The sequence below is a fragment of the Gambusia affinis genome, linkage group LG04 (genome assembly GCF_019740435.1).
Source record: "Gambusia affinis linkage group LG04, SWU_Gaff_1.0, whole genome shotgun sequence".
NCBI classification, from domain to species: domain Eukaryota; kingdom Metazoa; phylum Chordata; class Actinopteri; order Cyprinodontiformes; family Poeciliidae; genus Gambusia; species Gambusia affinis.
The window spans coordinates 13821543-13844951 of record NC_057871.1 but is presented as its reverse complement, the minus strand read 5'-3'; the positions used below and the strand labels follow the sequence as shown (position 1 = coordinate 13844951).

General features: G+C 35.1%; 3 protein-coding genes across 4 annotated transcripts; all 3 read left to right on the top strand.

Annotated features, from left to right (window-relative positions):
- The first annotated feature begins 335 nt into the window (after positions 1-335).
- LOC122830001 lies at positions 336-4292 on the top strand. Its single transcript, XM_044115020.1, has 5 exons — positions 336-666; positions 885-906; positions 1727-1842; positions 1952-1984; positions 3060-4292. The coding sequence occupies exons 3-5, from the start codon at positions 1727-1729 to the stop codon at positions 3727-3729; spliced, it is 819 nt and encodes a 272-aa protein (XP_043970955.1). The 5' UTR covers positions 336-666; positions 885-906; the 3' UTR covers positions 3730-4292.
- A 5666-nt stretch (positions 4293-9958) lies between these two features.
- On the top strand, positions 9959-14894 carry LOC122830271 (oleosin-B3-like). Of its 2 annotated transcripts, XM_044115506.1 has the most exons (5): positions 9959-10838; positions 11125-11163; positions 11398-11513; positions 13237-14300; positions 14337-14662. In XM_044115506.1, exons 3-5 carry the CDS (start codon positions 11398-11400, stop codon positions 14396-14398), a joined length of 1242 nt encoding a protein of 413 aa, XP_043971441.1. In that variant the 5' UTR covers positions 9959-10838; positions 11125-11163; the 3' UTR covers positions 14399-14662. The 2 variants fall into 2 exon arrangements, with proteins under 2 accessions (XP_043971441.1, XP_043971440.1); XM_044115505.1 differs by having other exon boundaries at positions 9962-10838; positions 13237-14894.
- Positions 14895-17093: 2199 nt separating this feature from the next.
- Positions 17094-22966, top strand: commd1 (copper metabolism (Murr1) domain containing 1). The gene is made up of 3 exons (XM_044115503.1): positions 17094-17303; positions 18841-19131; positions 22522-22966. The coding sequence occupies exons 1-3, from the start codon at positions 17094-17096 to the stop codon at positions 22627-22629; spliced, it is 609 nt and encodes a 202-aa protein (XP_043971438.1). The 3' UTR covers positions 22630-22966.
- Positions 22967-23409: the final 443 nt, after the last annotated feature.

Here is a 23409-nt window from a genome sequence, read left to right as displayed (position 1 = left end):
GATAATACTAATAGGATTTCAGTTTTAGCTTTATTTTTTCAGTTGTGTGTAATCATAGTAAATGACTAGAAAAGCATATTAATTTAAATTATTTTCAAAAATGTCTCCATTCCCACTCAGTGTTTCATGAATGTGATTTTCTCCTCATCTACCTAAAGTTCTTGTTAATACATAGTGGTATTTCATTCCTAATCTTAGGAATAAATTAGCTAAACTTAGGTATTTTAAAATGATCAAAGCATTTTTAAAATGATCAAACTCTAACTTGATTTTTCTCTAATCCTGATCACATTAAATTTTAAAAATATTAGAAAAATATATGTCGCTCATTTTATTTTTGATGTCGCATAAACTTTCAAAACAAACAAGCCTCTGTGTTTTATCACATATAAATGTGTCACATTTCTTCACTTCCTCATATCTGTGGAAGAAACAAAAAACTTTAGCAGATGCAAAGACAAATACACACCTGATAAAGGATTTCAAAGCTGCCCTTAAGCTGTACTTGAACAGCAGGTGTCTCCACCACTTCATGTCTGGGTTCAGTACAACTCCAAGGTCACGTGTCTCTTCAGGGTAAAACAACCTTCTTATATAACTGCAGTTGTAGTTTCGGCTTCTTTAGTGGAAACACAGAGAGAAGGAAAGAGCCAACAGAGCCATCAGGTAGAAATTTGCTTTTGAAGAATTTTAACAAAACACCACTGTTTGGTTTCAGACTAAGTTGGATTTCGGTCCTGTTTTGTTGCAAAATGAAATATCCAAAAGTATTTAAAAAAGAAATGAGAGACTTACCTTGACTATTAGAATCTCTACTTTCTTCTAAACATTCATGACAGGTAAAATTAGTAATAAATGTTTTCTGTGTCTTTGTCTTCTAACAGATCAACACCTGAGACAACAAAGGTAAGATTTTCCGTTTGGTCCTCCAAACATGAACAGGTCTTGTTACTTATATGAATTGTTGTCATTTTGGTCCTTAAAATACCAAATTTCCACTTAACTTTATATCTGGGTACGTCTGGTGATGTAATTTTAAAATATTTAATTATTGATGTTTTGATTAGTTACTCAGTTCTTGTGTAAACTTTTACCAAATACTTTTTTTACCCTTATTTGATTAATTTCTTGGACGGCTACTTTTTACTTTTTGTTGATTAAAAATATGTGAAAGTAGCGCTACTCTTACTTGAGTACAATTTTTGGGTATTTTGCCCACCTCTGGCAATATAAACAGTCATTATCTATTACAGTACCTAAATAGCCATACCTTAGCTGTGATAGTATTTGATTGAATCTGTGAAAAACAGATGATTTAAAACAAATTAAAAACCTTGAAACTCTGCGTTGTCTTTTTTAACCTTTTTCACACTTTAGGTAGTTATTCAAACTCTGACATTTTCAAGTAAATATATCTCCAAATAAAACAGAAGTTATGAGACCTAGTACTTGATATGTTTTTCAGTGAGTGATTTAATATCTTAAGTCTAATACTGATGCCCAGAAACTGTTAACTTCAGACAGAGTCAATATTTAGCACAAATTAGAGCCCCCAAACTTGGAAAAATACGGAAACCAAATGTTCGGAGAATCCTGTAAGTGGATGTAAAATAAGATTTAACATCAGCCTTAGATATTCTAAGCGTACATATTCATTTATTTCAGATAAATATTCACTTTTGTCTAGTAAAAACACTGAACTGAAAATGAACTGAACTGTTTTCAGATGGGTCTCCTGTCCTGGATGGTGCTTTCACTGACTGTGTTGCCGCTTGCTGCAAACAAGTTCCCGCCTGTGAACGAGGCCCAACTGCAAGATATAGTTTTAAGAATTTTGAATGGGTAAGTTAAACTTCTTTATTGTTATAGGAAAACTGGTTGTAAATTCATTCCAGTATTTAACTAGTTATAATTAAAAATGTTTCTAAAATATGTCTGTGTTCTTCCTCAGCTACAGACCAACCTACGAGGTTGAAGGTCAAAGGTGCGTAAGTTACAACAGTCATGATTTTTGAGTTCATCTAAACAACAGAACAGTTTGGAACTAAAAAAAAAAGAAGAAGTGACATTTAATCTGTAATTTTAATTTCAAATAATAAACTACAGAAATAATCTAAGATACTTTTGACAGGTCTTTAATTAGTTTATGACATTTTTTACTTTTTGTTTATTGAGTTATTAAAATAGTAAGTTGTAGAGTAGAACTTGAGTCAATACTTTTGTTTTCATCTGTTTTAGGTTTTTGTTCTGGTTAAATAATTAGGACAGTAATGTTTGTGTGGAAAAATAATAAAACTTATTACACAATCATCAATTTCTATTGATGAAAACCACATTCTTAAAAAATTGTTTTTTGTTTAACTGTGATGTACCCGCCTAGTTTGGGATTGGATTGGACCAAATATCAGGCCTGTCACGATAACAAATTTTCCTGGACGATAAATTGTTCCAGAAGGTATTGCGATAAATAATAATATTGTTGTTGTTTTGAGACAATTTTTAAGCAATATGATGGTAATGAAAAAAACACTAGAAAATATTGCCAAAGATCAGTAAACTTTAAATTCTAATGAACATTTAACACTGGAACTGGAAGACATTTTAAATATTCCAAATAAATCAACAAAACAACAAATATAAAATGAATTTTGGAGTCTTTCTTAACAAAATTGTCCTTTCAAAAAAAAAGGGTTAGATGACACCAAACTGAAGACTTTTATCATCCAGTTTTTGGTGGGAAGAGAGAAAAAAGAGATAAATGATAAATCACGGCAATGGAAGTAATTGAGTTTGCTTGAATTTATCATGTGATTAATTGATTTATTGATTATTTTGACCAAATATCAATCTGCAGTACATAGATTGTTCATAAAGATCTTTTTGATCTTTTTTTTTCACATTGACAGTGTGTTTTAGTAAAATACACTAAAAAAATAGGGTTGGTGAATTTGTGAATTTATTTCTGTCAATCCCTACATATGATGTTTTACACACTAATCAGATTTCCATCTCATTTGAACTGTGTGTTCAGTAAATATTTCTGTTATTTCTTTTGACAGTAAAAGCCCCATGTTCAGTCTGGTTGTGCGAATCCCGTTCAACGGGAAAACTACCAAGTATGATATCAGCCAAGTCTCTGATGCTGCCAGCACCGTAAAGAAAACCATCCTAGATTGTGAGGTGTACACTGGAACAAATATAGTGGCAGCCACAGTTTTAAGATGGCCTGATGTTGTGTCTCAGTGTCCGAATGGACGTGTTCAGTGGCGAACACGCAGCCAGGCAAGAACTTGGTTGGAGGCGTACCGTCAGAATCCAGAGCTATTTACTGATGGCACAGCAGATCATGCAGAGTATCGTATTCTGCAGAAATTACAAAGTTGGCCCAACATTCACAATATGGGACAAGACCTGTTGCTTTTTTACGTCTATGCTTCTCCATGTACTACAAGATGTACAAACAGCGACAATAGGTATAATATTCTGAGTCTCTTAACAAGCTACGTAAAGTTTAACATGGTCTTTGTGTTTTCTAAAGTGCACCAGCCTAGAAATGCCAATATACCTGAAGAGAACTTGCGGGAGGGTCTGATGAGCCTGGGGGGAAAAATCGGTCTGCAGCGCATATTTCGTTGTGATAAAGTGAATGGTAGGATGAAATGTGCAAACTGTAATGATAATGGAAATGTTGCTGGTTGGTGTTATGATGATAATAAACCGCCAGCCTAAAAAGGCAGGGGGTAAACAGTAGATGGGGCTCCCATGATTCATTACATGAACTTTAGCTTTGCAGGAACATGAGGTTTATTTTTAAAATAATATCTAAGTATTTGTTAGTCAGCTGAGTCCAATCTATCTTCATTTGAATGTAACCCAAGCAATTAGAGATTAACTGATTTCACTGACCAAGAAATGATGACGAAAACTGCATTTTACATTTCCTCCGGTTGTTTTTGTGTGATATTAAAGTTGGTTTCATAATCTGAAATATTAAATGTGCATTAAAAGAAAAAAACTAATTCTCTGAGAAAAAACCTTTCTGCTGTGCTTTATATGTATATTTTTTCTGACATTTGATGTACTTTTACACATTTGTGTAGGTTGCAGACAGCCATCGGTGTAAAATAACCCAGACTATTAAATTTGATAAATATTTCTTGAAATTAGAGTGTTGTTATCAGAATTTATTTTATTGATTCATAGTATATTCACAATAATGATGTACTTACTGGACTTTATTTGTTTTTATGCCTTGATTTTCCCTTCAGAATAAAGTTTTGCTCAGCATTCAGTCTGTTTTATGTTTATTTCTGCTCTTCGGGAACAACTTCCTGACCTTATTACAATAAAATAAAATTTTGCAAAGTTTTGATCAAGAAGAAAAAAAAAGACATCAAATACATTTGATAAAAAAATGCATCTATTTAGAAAAGATGAAGTTTTTATTATCTTTATGAAAATAAATGTTGAACTGAAGTGAAGTCAGTTTATCAGTGTGCTGCTTGTGCTACTGAATTGCTAAAATCACAAAAGTTTGGATTCTCATGAATCTACACTCAGCATCCCATCAGGACAGAAAGAACTAGAGATGTAGAAATTTTAGCAAATTTATTAAAAAAGAAAACCTGAAATATCACACATGGTCACGTGATATTTTAGCTGGTTTTTTTAAATACATTTATTAAAAATTTTAACTTTTTTTCTGTATATGGGATGCTGAGTGTACATTCATGAGAAATAATATTAACTTTGTTGATTTTAGCAAACGGCTGCAATGAAACGAAGAGTGAAAAACTTAAATCGGTCTGAATACTTTCCGTTCCCACTGTACCTGTTTAGTAACTAATCTTTGTCCAGGGCCAATAAAAGTTCGACTGACCCGCGTTTCGTTCATGCATGACTTGCAGTTAAGCATAAATTTGTATTTGATCACCATATATAGAAGCACTTTTACAGCCTCCTACTAACTTCCTCAGAACTTTCTAGAAGCAGAAGTGCTGAAAGAGATGAACAAATCATCTTTTTTAATCTCTGTATCTTTTTTTCCATCTGCAAGTTAGAATGACTTGCAGATGGAAGTCTGGTTTTGGTATTTCTCACCATCTTGTGTCTTTCAAAGGACATTTCAGAGTTAAAGTTGAAAAGGGATCTGGTCACATACATGCAAACATTCACATACTGACATCAACTCATCAAGTTATGAACATAAACTCCAGCAGCAAATCGATCTCATGTTATACTGTCACGACATGATGACAGTTTTAACAAATGTATAAAAAAACAGATTTTTGTTAGTTAGTTACTGCAGCTTTAAGGTCAAATGTGCATTGTTTTATTATCAAATCTACGTAAAATTAGTTTTATCATGTAAGGAGCTTAAGATGGAATATCTTGAAACATGTCAAATAATCCTAAATATCATAAAGTAAATAAATCCTAGAAATTTTAACTTTCCCAGAATGCTTAGCGGCTGGTTTCTGTATCCTGAGATGGAAGAGCGTTACATTGATCTGATTCTTCTGTTTTATTAAGGCAAAAGTTTATTTTATAGCTTGAGGATAATGTTTTGTTCACACTAAATGTTTCTGAGCCGAATTCATTGAGATGTTTAATAAAATTCATCAGATCAGAAATTTTGTTTGGACAACTTGTCCCTTGTTGTTAAATCAACTTCATGAACTTTAATTTGTTTATCATAAAGCATCAATCTATGTGCAATAAGAAAATAACTTATCATCACCCTAACAAGTTGTGTTTTATTTCCTAACATGGAAAAACTTCCTGGGAAAGCAAGTAAAACCAAAAGAAGCTCCAGCATCTTCAAACGGTAAGGCAGCCTAAATAAAAATGATCTAATCAAATCTATATTAAAACTGTACATTTTTAATCCAGAACAAACTTAACAAGCCAGAAATAAAAGTGGGATAATTACAAATGTAGTGGCGAAACAGCATTTGAAAGATTGGAAATATTTTTTATGTTATATTTCTGCCTTTAAAACAAAATTATCTGCAAAGTATTGCATCGTTTTAGCAAACCGTTTTTAGATTACAGTGTCAGAAGAGTTGACTAAATTTCTGTTTAATTTTAACACATTTAACTTATTTATATTGTCACTGTTCGTTCAGGTGAAGTAATGGAGAAAATTAGCAACAAGGGTCTGAAGTTACCAAGAAAGTCCCTTCACAATGTAGGGTAGCTGTGTAGCTGACAACATAATTTCACTTCATGTGCTTACAATAAAAATCCCAAGCCTTGTCCTATTAAACTGCTGATTTATTGATTTACCGTTATAATAAACCTGGTACTTATAACAAAAACTGTCTCATTAGAAGTCATTGCATTTATATACATCACTGTTTGCTGAAAATAAAAACTTAAAACTACAGGATTATGAAGGGACTATGACTAAATATTTCAAAGTCAATTAAAAATGTAAATAACCACAGAAGTGTAAAACCAGAAACAACTTTATAGTATTCATACAAATACTATATTAGCAGAGAAGATATAAAGATCTTTGCTTTTAACAGAGATCTTTATATCTACACAGACTATTTTCTTAATAATCTATGTAGAAAATCCAAAAGAATCTGGACTTAAAAACTTGAGATGGGATGAAAGAATCAAAAACTGACCGGAGAGAAGCATAATGTTTCAGATGAACATCAACAGATGAACAAACAAAAAGTACAAAAATCATTAAAAGACTGTTATACAGGGAAATAAGAAAATTAGTCACAATTATATAAAGTTTGAAAGTTAGTCTGATTTTGGTATTTTTGGTTACTTCAATGAATTATTGCCAAAATTTCCCCTTAACTTTATATTGTGGTCCGTCTGATGACGTAATTTTAAAATATTAAATGATTGATAATTTGATCATTTGATCATTTACTTCAGTAGACCTTTTACTAAATACTGTTTTCTCTTAGTTGAGTAATTTCTTGGACGGCTACTTCTTACTTTTACTTGAGTAAAATTTTTACTTTACCCACCACTGCTTCCATTTAAATGTTTTGTGGGTGACGGTCAAGGGGTTATAAAGTTCAATACATGTCTTTTTAATACCCAAAGACAGAAGAAGAGCAAAAATATGGACACAACAGAGAGTAAGGAACCGGCTTATCGACGGACAGCTTTAGGAACTGACTATTCTTTACAGAATAGACTCCACCAACAACTCTGGTAAATATCCTTCAGAGTTTTAAAACATTCAATCTTCATCTTCAAAGAATTATTCAGTTTAATTTCAATTCAGTTTTTACTTTCAAACTATCATCAAATCTTCCTTAGTTTATCTCGACTTCTCTTGGCAACGATTCAAAAACAAACCGGATGAATACAGATAAGAGATCTTGTGAAAATGTATCTTGTACTGCAGCTTTTCTGGCGGTCATCACCTCGTGACGAAGCATTTCACAACTGATACAGATCTAAACTGCAGCAACATGCCATGTCACAAATACCAGTATCAAAAACCAGTGGCCCTAGATGCCAAAGGAGAAACACTGTATGCTATATTAGTTTAAAAAATTCACATTTTGCATGTTTTTTGTACTTTGATTTGGGTTTCTACTAGTTTTAAAAACAACCCAAGCTCTTCAAAAAAATCCCCACCCATCCGTTTTTGGCCCTTCTAGCAATCCCAGCAAAACCCAGCTGTTACTTAGCCCCTAGTGAAGCCCAACCTGTCACCTAGCAACCCAAGCAGAGCTCCAGCACATTTGATCAGCTGGTATTACCGCTGTATGTGCTGTACAATGGCTGCTTGAAAAGACAAGTGTCTTGTTGTTAACTACTGTTCAGAAACCATTGCCTGCATTTTTGTTGTTGGTTGTGCAGGAGGCTCTGCTTCTGCTTTTTAAAGATGTAAAGTCATATTATTGTGCATGTGTTGCAGCCATTTTCACATGCAAGTGTAAACCTTGAGCAGCAGCTTATTTGGATTTAAAGTGACAAGAGGCCCAACTCATTTTGAAAGGAGCTGAAAATCGGCAGATCAGGCTAAAATCTCATTATCTAAGAATAATTTTGTGCAATGAATTTCATGAACATGTTTGGTTTGGGGCTGCACAGTGGCGCAGTTGGTAGAGCTGTTGTCTTGCAGCAAGAAGGTCCTGGGTTCGATTCCCGGCCCGGGGTCTTTCTGCATGGAGTTTGCATGTTCTCCCTGTGCATGGTGGGTTCTCTCCGGGTTCTCCGGCTTCCTCCCACAGTCCAAAAACACGACTGTCAGGTTAATTGGTCTCTCTAAATTCTTCCTAGGTGTGAGTGTGTGTGTGCATGGTTGTGTGTCCTGTATGTCTCTGTGTTGCCCTGCGACAGACTGGCGACCTGTCCAGGGTGAACCCCTCCTCTCGCCCGGAATGTAGCTGGAGAGGAACCAGCAACCCTCCTGATCCCATTAGGGACAAGGGTGAACAGAAAATGGATGGATGGATGGATGGATGGATGGATGGATGGATGGACGGATGGATGGATGGATGGATGGATGGATGGATGGATGTTTGGTTTGGCTCACAGACCTATCCTAACCTGTTCAAGGACAGGTCTTTAGTAAAAACTGTCAATCTTATTCCAATGTTTTAGACCAAAACTAATACTGACAGCTGTGAAATGTTTTCTTGTGACAGGTATCAGCTGGGTGACACTTCCAGTTGGGCTGTAAATATACCACAAAACCAAGATCCAAGCCATCTGATGGAGGTTCTGCAGGAAGACCCACCAGATGCAGTGAAAATAGCAGTTTCAAAGGGTGACGTGTATCAAGGCAAAAGAATGACAGCATCAACACAGTCAGTTGCAATACCCCATGTGCTAGAGGAGGAGGAAGACGTAGGAAAGGTGGCGAGAGGAGGAGGAAAACGTTCGGGAGGTAATGTGGGAACAGTAAGAAAATGTTCAATGCGTAAGAAGGTGGGGGCAGGAAGAAGTACGAAAGGTGACAATGTGGCAAAAGAAAGAAGTCGTGCAAAAGGTGGTAAGAGGTAAAAAGGAGGAAGACGTGCAAAAGGTGGCAGGTCAGGAGGAAGAGGAGGAAGACGTGGAAAAATGTCATAGGGTAAGAGAGAAAGGTCATATGAAATATGGTAGGTTGAAAACAGGCCAAGTATCTAAAACCAGATAATAAGGGCAAAAAGCTGTCATGGGTTCTGAGGATAAAATAAAGCAGCTTTGAAACCAACAAAGTATTGATCATTCTTAATTTTTAAAATCTAATACATTCAAGTAAAAACGTTATTTTTAATGAAATAATGTTGCCAATTATGCCTATTTTTGAAAGCATAAAAAGTAAAAGAAATAAACTTAAAAATGCGTTATTTGTGGTTTTGTACAGACAACTACTTTATTGCTTTTGTGCATGTAAACAGTTTTAAAATTTATGTAAAACCTAACAGAAACAGTTCACTGCAATAAGAAAAGCAACTATTTTGTAATCCTATTGCTTTAGAATGAATAGTATTGGTGTTGAGTCTTGTCACCTGGATTTTGGCTAGCCACAGCCATAAAAAGTACCGGGGACTAATGTAGATCAAATTCCTGTGGGAAGAAGTGAGGTCAGGCGCAGTAAGAGGTTGGTGGCAATTAGCAGGGACCAAAGCATGCAAATTCTGGGCATTGCAAAAAGGTTTTTGAGTAGAAGATTTTGGGTGATATTTTGCTAGATATCACATATCTGGCAAGAAAGACACAGAGGTTGTGCTTCTGGGGGCAGTAATGTTTGTCTGGAGGAAAATGAATCTACCAGGAAGGTTGTGATAAGGAGGAACAGCTTCCCCAAATTGAATCTGAGCTTTGCTGGCTTGGGATGTCCATAGCAGACAGTGTGTTTGAGCACCATGTGGTTTAAATATGTATTTTGTATCCTGTCAATGGTCTACTGGTCAATTTTGTAATCATGTGGTATTAGGTCATCTAAGGACCAAACTATCAATTGAACACCACCTGGTAGTGAGTTTCATCAATTGGCAGATCTGGGTCTTGTTTATGAAAACAAGGAGTGGTGGAAGTTATCATGCTAAAGACGGAAGTCTTCAGGGGTTCGCTGGGAATTCCTGAAACAGCTGGCAGGTATGGTCAGACGGCCTGCAGCTTCTGTGGTCAAAGAAGGAAAAATGTAGGAATATGAGGCATTCAGAAAGGCTATGGAGAAAAACTTTTGTTTGACAAACAAGGAGATTCTGTAACTTAGTAAGAAAAACAGGTTTGGTTTTTTGTTGGGGCTGAAGCCAATGAGATGACAGAGTGAGGGAGTCAAAATAAATTACCGGCGTCTAGATGGTAAAAGACATGCTGAAGGCTCTGGACATTGTGGGGCTGTTGGTGTTGATATGCCCTTGCAGTGTTGCATGTGAGACCAGGACAACATTTTCAGTCCAAACTTTCAAGAAAGGCAGCAGAACAGTGTGCTCCAACAAGTCTCATGCAGGACAGTGTGCCTTGAGGACCAGGGTTGGAAAACACTGCATTTCTGCTACATTTAACATACAAACAGGCACATTAGCTTTTCTTGCGAGAGTTGTACTTGTACTTAATAAACTGCACTATACGCACCTCATTAAGTATTCTGGTGTTGCCTTAATTTGAATCTCTTGAAGTAAGCTGATTGTGATATGTCCGCTTTTGTTTTCTGGAAGTGGTGAACGATATTATTGACAGTTGTTTCTAAGAGTTATTCTTTACACCCTGACATCATGCATAACTTGCGTTGTTCAATGAGGTGTTAGTTTCCTGTTCAAACGTATAAAAATCACTTTCTAGCCAAGCATCACTATAGCAGAACTGGCAATAGCACCCAGAAAAAGTGGACGACTCCTTGTGCATCTAAACGAGAGGTAACAATAAAAAAATAATGGTTTTATTATTATAACAATGTAACAATTTCTTAAAATGCACAACAGCTTGAACTATGTTTGTGTTGCATAGTCATTATTTGTGAAAAAAAATTACAAAACTTTCAATTGCAAAAAAAGTAGTTTAAAATTTCATACGTTTTTAACCAATAACTCAATTTGCCAATAAATAAATAATCTCTAAAACCGATAAATGTTTTAGAGATTAATACAATATTTTTTAAAATTTTGAACTATAAAACCTTTAATTTTTATTTCATGTCGTCAGACTTGGAGCTGGTAGATCCCTCTGGAACTCAGCAGGAAGGTAAAACTATCATTTTATTTATATTTTCAAATTTATTTGATTAGGGAAAAGACATTCCCTGGTCAAGATTTTTAAAGGTTAACCTCTAAAACTAATGAGACAAAGAAACTTATTTAAAACTAATGATAAAATGAAACTTGAATTTACATATCAAAGTATAATTATTGCATTGTTTGTCATGAACTTGGTTGCATGCTTTTATTATTGTCTTAATGTGGGATTTGATCGATTCAGATGGCTGTCCTGCGCTGGATGGTTCTGGTTCTGGCCGTCTTCCTGTCTCCTCAATGCAGTTTAGCCGCTGTAAACCAGAACTGGCTGACCAATATTATACAAAACCTCAAAAATGAGTAAGTTTTAAATCAGTTTTCATTGTTTCTTGTGTCTTTTATCCTCAAGAATATGGAACCGCATCAACTTATTTACAGGTTATTTGTAATTCAATTTGTTGAATTAAAAAACCAGAGCAGTAGCGATGCAGAGCCAACTTGCATCACTACTGGGATTTTGCAAGATGGCTGCAAAAAAGGCCACATTGCACTGAAAAGCATCATGAATTATTATTTTAGGGAAAGTTGAAATTATATAAAGACTCTCAATTGAAAAACAAAAATAATAAAACTAATATAGAAAAAGGGTCAGTGATTGCTTTTCTATCAACATTTTTTTTTTTTGAAGTTTTGCATTAGAAAAGAAAATGTCAAAATCCAAAATAACTTCCTCAATTTCGCAAAAATTTTTGACACTCCCTTTTAGTTCTTTTTAGCTTTTCTAAAACAGAGTTAATGCGCTAAAAGATAGACAGAAACAGATATGCCAAATAAGTTCTGACGTAATGTAGTTTGTGATTCAGACAACAGAGTTGCAGTTTTTTTGGTGTAAGAGCAACAATTTAGCCATAAAAGGCCAGAAGGTGACAGAACCTTATGCTGAGTTGGATACTTTCTGCACTAGAAATCACAACAATCATTTTTAATGGTCTATCATCTGTCTTGCTTTTTCCACACTCCATTTAACTTCAAAGGAAATAGTAATTAAATATCAGCTACAATATTTTGGAGAATCATGGCTTTAGCCACACTGGCCAAAATGCCACTCCTCTGATGCCACTGTCCTGCACCTGAATCAAATAAATTGTTTACAGAAACGTGCTGACATGCCAAGGAGGTAATTAAACATTTTGATTGAGGTGTTGAAGCAGAGATGGATCCAACACTCATAGGACAGAGGCACTGGAAATGTAGACCCCCACTCTGGATGACACACATAATTAAAATTTTAAGACGTTACTTAAATTGACGTTTCTGCCACCTGGTGGCGTCATGTGGTATTTCAGTACTTTCATGGACTTTTTTTTTTTTTTGTTTTAGCAAGTTTTTGATTAACACAGGAATCTGGGGAAGATTGCTTTTTTATTTATTTGTTTGTTTGTTTGTTTGTTTATTGCTCATTCCTTAAACTAAATAACCATTTAATTTAGCCCTTGCTATACCATTGTTGATATAATTTTGTTTTAAAAAAAACCCAAAGTGCTTTTTAAAACACTTAATTTTGCATGGTAAATATTTTGATACTTTTATTAATTTTTTTCATGCTAAAAGTAAGTATTTTGAAATAACTGTGTCATGTGCGTCAGTTTATCGGGGTCATTAAATTTCTGCCAAAAAATTAAAAATTGTTGAGATCAAACTCAGAAATCTTAAAAAAAAAAAGAATATTACAAAAAAAATTAGTTTTGAAACTCAAAAATTTCTAGAAAATTTCTGAGATTAATCTAAAAATTTCAGTTTTTCCAACAAATTTTTGACCTCTGAAACTGTAACACGATTCTTGTCACACATTATAGCTTCGCTATGTAGAAATGACAGAAAACCCCCATCAATGGCAGTTATAGTAATGATAATAAACAACTTAAAAACAATATAAGCAAATTTATTTTAACATAATGATATCTTGTAGTTCGCAGGTATTTTCTGCAATAAAATGCAATTGTCAGACTGACTTTTTTTTCTTGTCAAATTATCATCTGATATGAACTGAAATATTAATAATTTATGTGTTTCTTTTTGATAGGTATGAATTGGGCGACAGCTACAGCTTGGCTGTCAACCTCCCTGTGAACCAAGACTTAAACAGTCTTGCAGACGTTCTTAAGGATGACCCTGCAGATGCAGTGAAACAAGCTATTTCTACGGGTCAAGTGTACCAAGGCACGAGGGTTGTTGCAGCTGCCCAGTCTGGAGCGCTGGCTCATGTTCTAGAGAAAATACAGCCCCTCATAAAAAGCAGTGATGGTAACGTCCTCATCGTCTACTCTGAAGGCTACCCTGATGCAAATGGCATTGACAACAAGATCAGTAACATTGTTCAGAACTGGAAGAGTTATGCTTTTGTGTTTTCTAAAGTAGCTGATGTTGCTGATGCTAACACACTTCAGAGGGCTGCAGAGTTCAAGGGGCAAGAGCTTTCAAAGTTTGGGCTTGAAAACATATTCCGTTGTTATGAGCAAAGCGATTCTTTTCAGTGCACAAACTGCAAAGCAGGTGATAATGTTGCGCCATCCTGCGTTGCAGATACAATGCAATCAAATGCCAACGAAGAGACAGCAGTAGATGCACCTGAGCCGCCTGCAGGAAGTGATGAAGGCACAATTTCAGGTTTAAATAACGGGTCTGGCATAGGCTCAGTCACTGGCACTAACCAAGAGCATGAGGGTGGAGGGATGATTGATGTCATGGGTGGACAGAAACCAAGAAAGGGCAAAAAGAGGAAAAAGGGGAAGAAAGGTGAACAAGGTGGAGAGGTGAAAGAAGGAGGTAAACATGGAAAAGGTGGCAAAGTGAGAAAATCAGGTAAATGTGGAAAAGGAAGCAAGATGAAATCAGGTAAACGTGGAAAAGGATGCAAGATGAGGAAATCAGGTAAACGTGGAAAAGGAGGCAAGATGAGGAACTCAGGTAAACGTGGAAAAGGAGGCAAGATGAGGAAATCAGGTAAACGTGGAAAAGGAAGCAAGATGAGGAAATCAGGTAAACGTGGAAAAGGAAGCAAGATGAGGAAATCAGGTAAACGTGGAAAAGGAAGCAAGATGAGGAAATCAGGTAAACGTGGAAAAGGAGGCAAGATGAGGAAATCAGGTAAACGTGGAAAAGGAGGCAAGATGAGGAAATCAGGTAAACGTAAAAGTGGGAAGCGTAAAAACAAGAGAAGGGGGCAGATAGCTAACAGTGCATAACAAACTGCTTTGCCAAATTTTGAGCAACACAATAAGGGACATTAGTTAAAAAAAATAAGATACTTTGCAAAAGTGTTCTTACTTCCTTTATTTAATCTTATGAAACCATTAGCTTTGTCTGGCTAAATCAGCGCTTCTCAATTCCAGTCCTCAGGCCCCCCCACCCTGCATGGTTTCAATGTTTCCCTTCTGCTACACACCTGGATTGAATACATGGGTGATTAACAGGCTTCTGCAGCCCTTGATGGTCATGTAATCATTTGAATCAGCTGCTCTGGAGCAGAGCTACATCTAAAGCATGCAGAGCAGGGGGGGCCTGAGGACTGGAATTGAGAAGCACTGGGCTAAATAAACATAATTCATTTATCTGTATTGACAGGATTTATTTGAAAGGATGTTGTCATGTTTTGCTTTTCTATATCACAGAATTCCAACTGTTTATGTGGAACCTTGATATTTTTGCTACTTTTGATTAAAGTTTGCTTTAGCATTTTAATGTCTCTTTCTGTCCATCAAACTTTGACTCACATGTGTCAAACTTAAGGCCTATGGGACAAATCTGGCCCACCATAGCTTTTTATGTGGCCCTCTAGATTCTAGACTAAGTACTAATTGTGCTTAAATATTATGTTATCAAGCAAATCAATGAGGTTTATATCTGTTTACTGCCAACTTATATCAATTAGTCCCTCCAGTTTCTTGAGAATTATCGTGGAATTTCATGCAAAATCAAATTCATGCACTTTTACATAATTGAGTTTATTGCAGATTTTTCTCAAAAATTGTCAAAAACTTTCTTTCTAAACAGCTGCCTCAGCCTTGATTGACGTCAGATTGTAGTTTATAATCTATACGAGTGATAAAAAGTCGCAATTACCGTCATAAATAAGCGCAAATATCTCCAAATTAGTACCACAAACACTGAAAAGATGTTCAATAATATTTACTTTTAAGAATTTAAAAATGTGGACAGGTTTTGTCAATAAATTCTGGCACAACCGGCCCTTTAAGAGAATTCATGATCTTGACTTGGCCCAAAATGAAAATGAGTTTGACATCTCCGTTTTAACTGCTTCAGTTTTAAAGTAAGAGTATTTGTTTGCTCAAATGTGATATTTCTGTCAGAAAACAGTTCTTCTTGATACCTGCGCTTATAAAATACAGTAATTAAATTCAAACCATCAGGGTATTGAGGTTTTTGATGCCTCCTTAATTTAAATATTCCTACCTGAGGTCGTCACTCGTCTCCTCTGCAGCAGATATTATCACTGAGCTCATGTCAGTCTCCTTCAGCCCTTGTCTGTGGTGTCCTCTGCTAAGTCATATGGTCAACAAAACATTATATTAAAATTATAGATCTTAATACAGTTTTTAAAAATAATGTTTAAAACTTATCGAATGGGGTTAAGTAGCTGTTCCCTAACCGTCAGCAGGCTTCGTTCTCACACAAACCTGTAGTTAATAGTACTACATGTTTTTTTTCATAATCTATTCCGAAAATATTCTCAGAATAATAAAGAAAAACAGCAAAATTTTATATTTATTTTTCATAAATAAATATGAAAAGAGTTTCAAAAGAGTTATTTTGAAACTCTTTTCAAAGTTTCAAAAGAACAAACTAATTTAGAGAAACAGTAAACAAGTATTTATATATGCACATATATAACTATATTCATAGTTTTTAAAACTATATGAGGAATAAACTGGCTTTTTATGTTTTCAAAGCTTAATATCAAACTGCTGCTCCAGTATATCCTGACTCTTATGGAGAGTTAAGAGTGTCAAATGACAATAAATAACTTATGTAATAATTATTTAAGTGTCTCATTAATTTATTAACATTCTTCAATCTCCATAGATCTGTGTCTTTTGATCTGCCTTTAAATAATGTAAGTTTATTCATAAATTGTTTATTTAAAAATGTACAATAAAGTTTTGTAAAATACATTTTTCCTTCTTTATTTCATTTTTATTCATTTTTATTTTATGTATTCATTTTTATTCATTTATGCAAATATAAGTCAACAGATCTTGCTTAAACATTCAGCTTGGATTTAATTTAAATGTAAATCATAAAATTCCTGCCATGTTGATGTTTCTGAACTAATTACATTTTATTTACTGGTCAGAATTCAGAGCTCTGCAGATCAACTGTGATCTCTAGAAACAGAGACGTTCTGCCTTCAGCGAAACTGCCTGTCAGAGCCAATTTTCTGTCAAAATGTTTTTATAGTCTTAACCATATTTATTATCTTTCAAGTCTCTTATTTAACTATAAACCATTTACTTAAAGACAATTCTGAAATTGCAAAATCAAAGCAGAATTTTTCTCCACTTTTCAAATTTTTCTAATGTGTTTTGAAAAATAAATCAACTTAAAATAACAGTAAAGCTGAACTGATAATGTGCAGTCTCTATTTTATTATGATACAATTAAATTGTAAATGATCAGATGTTATTATCAATTATTCCGTACTTATGGAGCCATTTCACAAAATACTCTTATTACTCTTATTTGAGTAATTTCTTGGACGGCTACTTTTTACCTATATGTAAGTAAAAATATGTTTAAATAGTGCTATTCTAAACTTAAGTATAGAATATTAATGTTATTAGCATTTTCACACTCTATTAGTCAATCTGAAATGCAATAACTACAACTCCCACAATGCCATGCATCTGTATTTGACACGTGATGGCCTTCACCCACTCATGTGACCCGCACGTAAACATGGCGGATGTGGAAGTAGCAAAATCTTTGAGCGGTTTGCTGAATGGAATAGCTCAGATGGTGTATTATAATAAAAGCGAAATTACGGAGGAGTTGCTGAAAAATGAGCTGTATCCGGAAATGCCGCCGGAGGAATTCAAAGTTTTGTTCGAAAAAATGAAAGGGCTCATAAAGGTAAGAGAAACATGTTTTCCTATTTGCAGATACAAACGAACAGCCCAAAACAAGTATCTATGTATTGTCATTACTATTAAAAGTAGCGAAGAGTATTTTTAGTGTTAGAAAAACTCTTAATATTAATGCTAACGTAATAAACTGTTTGACTTTTTCCAGGGTTCAGGCTCAACATAAGTCTTGGCTTTTAGCCGGCAGTGACTGTAGTACGATTTTACTGCGCCCTCTTTAAAGCTAGCTTAAAATGAATGGTACAGGTTTTAAATATTATTTGTAAATTAATAACAAATAATGAAGTTATTTGCGTACCACTGCTTCCTTTATTAATGGTTGTCAACAGAGGGCAGCATTGCCTGCTAATTTAAACATCACAGCAACAGTTTTGCCTTAACATCAGAGCTTAAGTTTACCTTTATTTAATTTTAGCATGTAATTTATTTTCCCATTAAGAGCAAAAACCCGATGAGAAACATAAACAAAGTGACACATGCACACGTGTTTGTAATTTAAATTATACGAAGGGGACGGCATGATCTCAGAAACGTTTTTATTTTTTTTTTAAATTTTTCTTTCATTTAAAAAATGTTTAAACAGAGACAAGACTTAAAATAAAGTGGCAGCTCCTGGATAGAACTTTAGAAATTAACCATCAAGCTAATAATAGAAGTAAATATATTTAAAATGAGGAGGATGTTTGTTGAAATGATGTTTTGTCTGTCCAACTGGCAGAAAATGTGGTTTGAATGCCGAATTTGCATACATAAATCTTGAAATATAAGTCATTTAGATAACTAGTGTCTATTGATATATTTTGCAGCTCTACTCTATTTCATGTAAACAATTTAAAGAACCACATAAAAAGAAGAGGAAATTGATCTTTTTCTTGTAGCACTCTTCTTAGAAAGGTGATTTTAGTTAGAATGCAATTGGAAAAGCCACAATAAACTTTGATGTTTTGTAGCGATTTGACTTTAAAAATAAAACTACATTTTCTTACATTCTCTGATTACAGGATTTTTCCCGATGGTTTACTCAAGATAACGAATTAATTTCTCGATGATGTTCTCGGGATAATAAGTTAATCTCTAGAATCATGAGATGATTGGTCTGTCTTAAACACGTTATCTCGAGAAAATTATTGGGAAAATGTATAAGTGAAAAAGAGGATATAAACTCATTTTCTCAAGAAAACAATCGGGAAATTAACTTATTTCAAAAAAACAATCAAGAAATTAGCTCATTATCTTGAAAAAACCATTGCGAAAAAGTATCTGTGGAAAATGTCTACTCTTGGCTTCTGTAATTGCTTCATTAGGACATTCAAATGATTTTATTTCTTTTTAGAAAACAATTGAATACCTTGGTTTATATTACTAAAGTAATTTGAAATTACTTTAGTAATATGTGGTCAAATAAATATTGTATAGGGAGTTCTTCAGCTTGAATGTAACAGAAAGGCCGAACAGAAATGAACAGTGAAGTTGCAGAATCCAAACACCCATTCTGATCCTCGTTTTGCTCTCTTTGTGGTTTGAAGTCCATTGCCACGGCAGACATGGACCACGCCCAGCTGGAGGCCTTTCTCACAGCTCAGACCAAGAGGCACGGTGGCAGCTGGCTGAGTGCTGAGCAGGCCGCCGCTCTCTCTCGCTTCTGGAAGAGCCAGCGAGTACGGGTGAGGGAGAGCCTGTTGGCTCAGCATCGCTGGGAGCCCACCCTCAGGGGCCTCTCCTGGAGAGTGGACCTCCAAACTGGTGACAGTCATGGGAACGCTGAGCACAGAGGGCCAGTCGCTCTGATGGAGCTGGAGCTTGGCAGAGCTGGACAGGTTAGCATCACTCCAGTTTTATGCACATATCAGCAGAAAATATGAGGAATATTTATTTGTATGGCTGCACAGTGGCGCAGTTGGTAGAGCTGTTGCCTTGCAGCAAGAAGGTCCCGGGTTCGATTCCCGGCCCGGGGTCTTTCTGCATGGAGTTTACATGTTCTCCCTGTGCATGGTGGGTTCTCTCCGGGTTCTCCGGCTTCCTCCCACAGTCCAAAAACATGACTGTCAGGTTAATTGGTCTCTCTAAATTCTCCCTAGGTGTGAGTGTGTGTGTGAATGGTTGTGTGTCCTGTATGTCTCTGTGTTGCCCTGCGACAGACTGGCGACCTGTCCAGGGTGAACCCCGCCTCTCGCCCGGAACGTAGCTGGAGAGGCACCAGCAACCCTCCCGACCGCATTAGGGACGAAGGGTGAATAGAAAATGGATGGATGGATGGATTTATTTATATTTGACTAAGGGCTGGGGAATATATCTGAAAATACATTACTATACAGGCATTTCGTATCCGTCAATATCAATAATGATTTAACTGCAAAAACATAGAATCTTACCAAGTATTTTTGGTCTCGTTTCTACTGCAAATATCTTATTACATTTGAAATAAGAGAAAACTAACTTGCAAGTAACTTTTCAACAAGATATCTGAGCTCGTTTTAAGTCAATAATTTCTTAATATTGATGAAAATACCAGTTCCATTGGCAGATTATTTCACTAAAAACATGGGGAAAATATCTTGTTATAAGTAAAATAATCTGCTATTGAAACTAGTACTTTTTCATGAATACTAAGGAATTATGGACTTAAAACAAGCTCATATTTCGTACTGAAAGGTTGTATATATGTTAATTTGTCTTATTTGTACTAAGATATGTGTACTAAGTGTACTAAGATATTTTCTCTAGAAACTAAACCAAAAATACTCTGTAAGACTTTGTGTTTTTGCAGTGTTGTTGTTAATGTCCACTTAGAAGACCCATGTGCAGCAAAACAGCCCCACAATGTGATGCTGCCACCACCGTATTCTGGTAAACAGGAGATCATGGGTTCAAATCCTGGCAATGCCTCCAAATGTAAAAGTCCTGAAAAGGGAAATAATTCAATAAATGAGCCACAGACATGCTCTTTCCTTTGCTATAGTGCGTATTGAATGAGTTATTGTTGCGTACATGCATATATAATTTTTGTACAGTTTCGACTTAGTTACTGCTCTGAGGTTGCTATTCTTTCAGCAAATTGCCTTTTTTGAGTCTCTACACTCCTATTAACAGTTAATCAGTTACTAAATTAGTTGACAATTATTTCAGTATTCAATTGATCGTAACTAATTATTTCAACACTAGATGTGTTGTTTCTAGATCAAGTTTGATCTAAAATCTCAACTAAAATAACTCGTGTTTAACACGAAGATTAACCAGAGATCTGCCTATTTATGTGACCTGGTTGCTAACTTTATTGTGATACATTTGCGCTACTGATATGGGTGACACACAGGGAACATTCCTGGTTCTAGACAGCCCGAATTACAGTAAACACAGCAGACAGACTGGCTATGAGCTGGATTAGAAGACAGATTTTATCATGGCTGGAGGCCTGGATCTGAATGTGATCAGATTACATGTAGATTTTAATAAACCTCAGCCCCATGACAAAGCTACATTTGTTTTTCAATTTTACAGAAAGCAGCTTCAGAGGCTCTCCAAGACAAAAATCTCACAGAGCTTTAACCCCTGAAAGGAAATTGTAAGTGCGGCAAGCTCTCACTAGTCTAGCCCCTTAAAGCTCTTTCGTTCGAATCCGACGGTCATCTTTAAGTCTTTACTGAACTTTAAAGAAAATAAAAATAACAAACAGATTCAAAACAAATAGAAAGTGACGTTCAAAAGACTGTGCTACTCTCAAGGTGCCAGACTTCTACAAAGAGCAAGTACTTTCTTCTTTCATAAACTAATTAGTCAATATCCAGTCAAAAGGCACCACGTCATAAGCTTAACCACAATACAATTACAGATGCTTATCTTTTTCAAATAGCAGAGTAAAATATTAAACTCACATAAACACAAAATAACATTTGGTATTATAAAAAATGTTTATATGGCTCCTACAGAAATCCACAACATTAATCTAAAGTCAGGACTTATAAATTACTCATGTTCGTTATCATAAGTGATATAAATGATAACGAATTATTTATCATTCGTTATCATTCGAACAGAGGTCATGATTTCCTCTGGTTCTTACTCATCGTGCGATTTTATTTACCTGGATAAAAGTATTTTACCTGTTTCCTAATCTTTGTTGTGATACAGCACTATGACATGCAAATAAATACATTTTCAATAAGGTAATGCTGATTATTTTTGCCTGTAATTTGTAAATTAATGTAGTAGTATTATGGGCTTTGTTCATAATTACGGAGCTCCCTTGGGGACATGGAGGACTTTTTTTTTTCCTTTTGCGTTCCCTTGCTAAACTTTTGATCAGACTAATAATGCATGTTCTTTTGGAAATGCACCACAAACCCATGTGCTAAATAAATCAATTTCAATCACCAACTGTGCCACTTAACTCTTTGCACTAAAGAGTTAAGAGCATATAAACACGTTTTCACTGAGACCCTTTAAATGTGTCTATATTTGAAATTTTGAATAGACATTTGTGGCTGTATACAAAATAGACCAGGGTGTATTTTGTGATTGCGCAAAATAATTTTCTTCCTCTATTAACCACAGGGAGCTCTGTACATAATAACTAAAATAAAACATATAATTTTAATATATTTTATCATATATCTTATTTAATCACAGCAGCTGGGTTTCTGTTGACCATATGATTACACAATTTGACTTTTCTAAAATGAATTTGCTTAATGGAAACATGCCAAATAAAAAAATTAAAAATAAAGTTTTTTGATTTAATGTCTTTGTGATAAGACGAGGTGCTTTTTCATTGGAATTGAGTTTTCTTGCAAAACGGCAATGGAAACATTTTTTTTCACACACAAATCACAAGAGTGACATGAGTGGAAGGAGGATGATGGCATGTTTTTGTTTTTAATGACTTACTTTGTGAACAAATTTAATTACGTGTGATTTTTAATTGCATTTCTAATTCGATGGAAGCACTGCAATTGCAAAATAGTTTTCTCTCCGCAAAATTTTGCGCACATTTGTAACGGAAACGCAGCTATTGCATGTCCGCTTGTTTTGTTTCATCAATCTGATATGAATGTAGACAAATGTAGCTTTGTCACGGGGCTGAAGCTGATATGTAACTTATCCACTGATGAACAGATATCCCACAGCTTTCTGTAAGGGAGTGTTAATAATAGGTTTTCTGTAATAAAATTACTGTTCTTCCTTCCTCCTTTTTTCTTGTTTCCCATCAGGACTCTGAGTTTTTGTGTCTGGAGTTTGATGAGACCAAGGTGAACCAGGTGCTAAAGAAGATGGCTGACATCCAGGAGAGCATAGACAGAATAGTTCACCGTACATAAAATCCCAGAAAGTTACTGGACCTTTGAGCAAGTCCAGCTGTATTTTCTGGTTTTTACACCAGCCAGGGAGAAATGATTGTCTTCATTGGAAGATTACTTGTAAGTAGCGCCACAATAGAGCAATGGCTCCAGCTTCATGTAAACTGTGCTGCTGCGGTTCCTCAATCGCTATTTTGATATTGCCAGAAATGCATCTGCTTTGAATTTGTTAACCGGCTTGATACATTGTAATATTGAAAATAGCAAATGCAACACTCAACATAATATCATGTAACTTAGATGTTTTCTGTCTGAATGCAAGTAACTTTTTTTAAATAAAAATGTAATTGTCCAGTTAGGTCGTAGGTCTGATCCTTACTTTCTTGGAGAAGAATCTGTGATGTTCTTCTGTTGTTTTTTTATATCATTGTTGATCAGATAAAAGGCGTAAAGATTAGATATATATAGAACCATGCTGACACCAGTGAGTCCACCTGGTGTCTTATCAATTATTTATGAGTAGGAAAGAGAAACCTATAAACCTGCACAGTGCCAAAGTGTTTATGCAACACTTCATGTTTGGCAGAAAAACTACTAAAGCAACAGTCTAGTTTTATTACCATGATTGGATCTGAACGGTACTTTTAAACTGTTTACTACCGTACTTAACGGATGTTTTTTTTGTCAAATAAACATAGTACATGGTCATTTATTACTGGATTAAAGAAGTGTAGTTAAACAAAGTTGTGTTTGTTTTCAACATATTTCTCTGAAGCGTTTTAGGATATAGATCAGGTTACA